Source organism: Gavialis gangeticus, unplaced genomic scaffold, assembly GCF_001723915.1.
Source record: "Gavialis gangeticus isolate Ggan-Ray unplaced genomic scaffold, GavGan_comp1, whole genome shotgun sequence".
NCBI lineage: Eukaryota > Metazoa > Chordata > Crocodylia > Gavialidae > Gavialis > Gavialis gangeticus.
This window is the reverse complement of record NW_017728995.1, coordinates 50,620,274-50,622,607: the sequence shown is the minus strand read 5'-3', so window position 1 is coordinate 50,622,607 and position 2,334 is coordinate 50,620,274. Positions and strand designations below refer to the sequence as shown.

The 2,334-nt window shown below is 46.5% G+C and overlaps 1 protein-coding gene across 1 annotated transcript in view; it reads right to left on the bottom strand.

The window, feature by feature from the left end:
* Positions 1–2,240, bottom strand: part of FARSB (phenylalanyl-tRNA synthetase beta subunit) — a 72,534-nt gene extending 70,294 nt beyond the window's left edge. Inside the window, exons 1-2 of the mRNA XM_019503657.1 lie at positions 2,131–2,240; positions 647–702 (exon numbers count right to left, since the gene is read on the bottom strand). Of these exons, the coding sequence (XP_019359202.1) occupies positions 647–702; positions 2,131–2,188 (114 nt within the window). The 5' untranslated portion in view covers positions 2,189–2,240. The remainder of the gene's footprint in view (positions 1–646; positions 703–2,130) is intronic.
* Between the last annotated feature and the right edge of the window lie 94 nt (positions 2,241–2,334).

Here is a 2,334-nt window from a genome sequence, read left to right as displayed (position 1 = left end):
ACTAACATGTGCATATCCTAATACCAAACAGGAGGTAATTACTTCTTACTCCTGGCTGTAGATCAGTAAAACTACAAGTAATGCTATACATATATTCTGTAATAAAGCATTAAAAAACAGCTTTAATATGTAAAAGTAGGTGATTAAAAAAAATAAAACTCTTCAAGACAAATCAGAAATTAAGTGCCAAAGCAGTGTCAGACTCCTTGCAAGGCGGCAGGTATCAGTACTAGCAAAGTCTTGTACTGTATCAGTATAGTATCAGTACAGTACAGTATCAGTACCCACATTAGTACTGACAAATTTACTTCAGCTTAAAAAAAACCCATAGAATGCCAAAACAGGTTGTTTTTGTGGAAGCTGTACAACCTTGCATAAAAATAAAGCCAAACTAGAGCTTACAGAGTACCTGCAAAATAGTGATTGACTTTGGAAGTTCACGGCCACTACACCAAAAGAGAACAATAATGTAGACGGCACTGTTATACTATTTAGGGAGAAGACTCTTGCACTATTGAAATGAAGCTAATCTAAACTGCTGCAGACTGGTCAAAAGTCTCTTCTACAGAGAAGTGTTCAGTAAAAACAATGAGAACCACAGCAATATAGACAGATGTAAAGTGACAAAAACAAAAACACTACGTACAATTTCATCAAGCTCCAGACCAAACTCGAAACAGAGTTCATCAAACTCTTCATCGGCTAGGAAGAGAAAAAAAAAACCACTCTGGTCAATTTTGATTTCTTTAAGCAGAGCTCAACTTTCTAAAGACATTGTCTTCTCATCATCTTGATCAGAATATCAGGTGTTTTCCAGGGGAAACAAAATTAATCATCATTTTGAGAATGTTTTGTTTTTATTCCATTTTATTTTAGTAACAATTTCTGCTCTATGTTTTGTACTTACATTTTTTAATGCTCTTAAATTTGCAGCAAGGGGTTTAGAGACCCAATAGGACAGTTTGTATTGAACAGCTGGTACCATTAGCTCTTGGGTGAAGGTTATAAAGTAACACTGAACACAAGCATGTTGTACCAGTAGCAAACAATAGACAACTCCGTGAATTAACTTAGTATAAACAGTTTGTAGGATGCACCCGATAACTTATGGGGGCCCCAGACTCCCAGAACTGCAGAGAACATGGGGCTGACAAGGACAACTTGGGTGAACTGCCTGACCTTCAAACTCTGCCCTTAACATTACTTTTCTGTGTTTCTGATCCCTGCAACTATTACAACAGGAAAAAATCACAGTCCAGAACTCACCTATGGACAAAACCAAGACACATCATAAATCACAGTGTCTGACTAAGTTTATACCTCTATCTCATTACATTTTTTTGGAATCAAACAGCATGATGTGGTTTGAAAATTCTGACTGGCAAGTGAGCCGCTTCCTTAGGAAAATGCTATGAAGTTCTGAAAAACGGATGGGCAGATAGCATGGGAAATGTCTGTATTATTTTTAAGAAAGACTATGCAAGACTCAGATTACCTTTTTTAATCATGAAGTACTTATCCCCTGACCTCTAGGACTTAACTTCTTTCCAGAAACACTGGCACAGTGTGAAGAATACTCAACCAATACCTGCATCCCACCTGGGTGGGGTGGCCAAGTGGACTATCAAAACTCATTTGAATCAATCTGCTGGGCAGTATGATGGGCAGTAACCAGAGACCAGACTGAGGGAACTGACTCCAACAAGCAGGTTGGTAATCATCCAACAACACATTGCCTTGAGAGAGAGGCTGGGGCACAGGGGGCAAGGGGATGACTTGATAGCACTGATCACAGGCACCTGGCAGAGCTGTGTGCTATAAAGGAGGAGCTCCACAGACCAGCTGTGGCAAGATGCAGAGCAGGGCAGTGGGAGGACTCCTCCGAGGCCGCTGCCCTGCGCTGAGGAGCTGGGGGGCCGGCACGCAGCTGTGCTCACCGGGGCACAGCGCTGGGCCCACGGCAGCTCGGCCGCGCGGCGTTCTCCGGGCAACAGACAACCGGCGGCCGCCCGCTAGGACTAGGAGAGCCCAGAGACAGGGCTGGGCGGCGGGCACCCACCCGCAGGAGCCGGGCAGGAAGCGGCAAGGCGCTGGGGCCGAGAAGGCCGCTGAGCCCCGGCCCACACTTACTGTAGCTCCGTCCCAGCGCCGCGAAGAGCAGGTCTCGCTTCACTCCCACCGTCGGCATCTCCACGAGCGCTCGCCGCGGCCGCTCAGCGCATGCGCCGCCCGCGCTCCCAGGGCCGCCGGCCGCAGGCGTCGGAGGGAACGGGGCCGCCTTCAGCGCTGCCTGACTGGCCGCGGCTAGTCCCGCTGAGTGCCACAGCCGCCGTG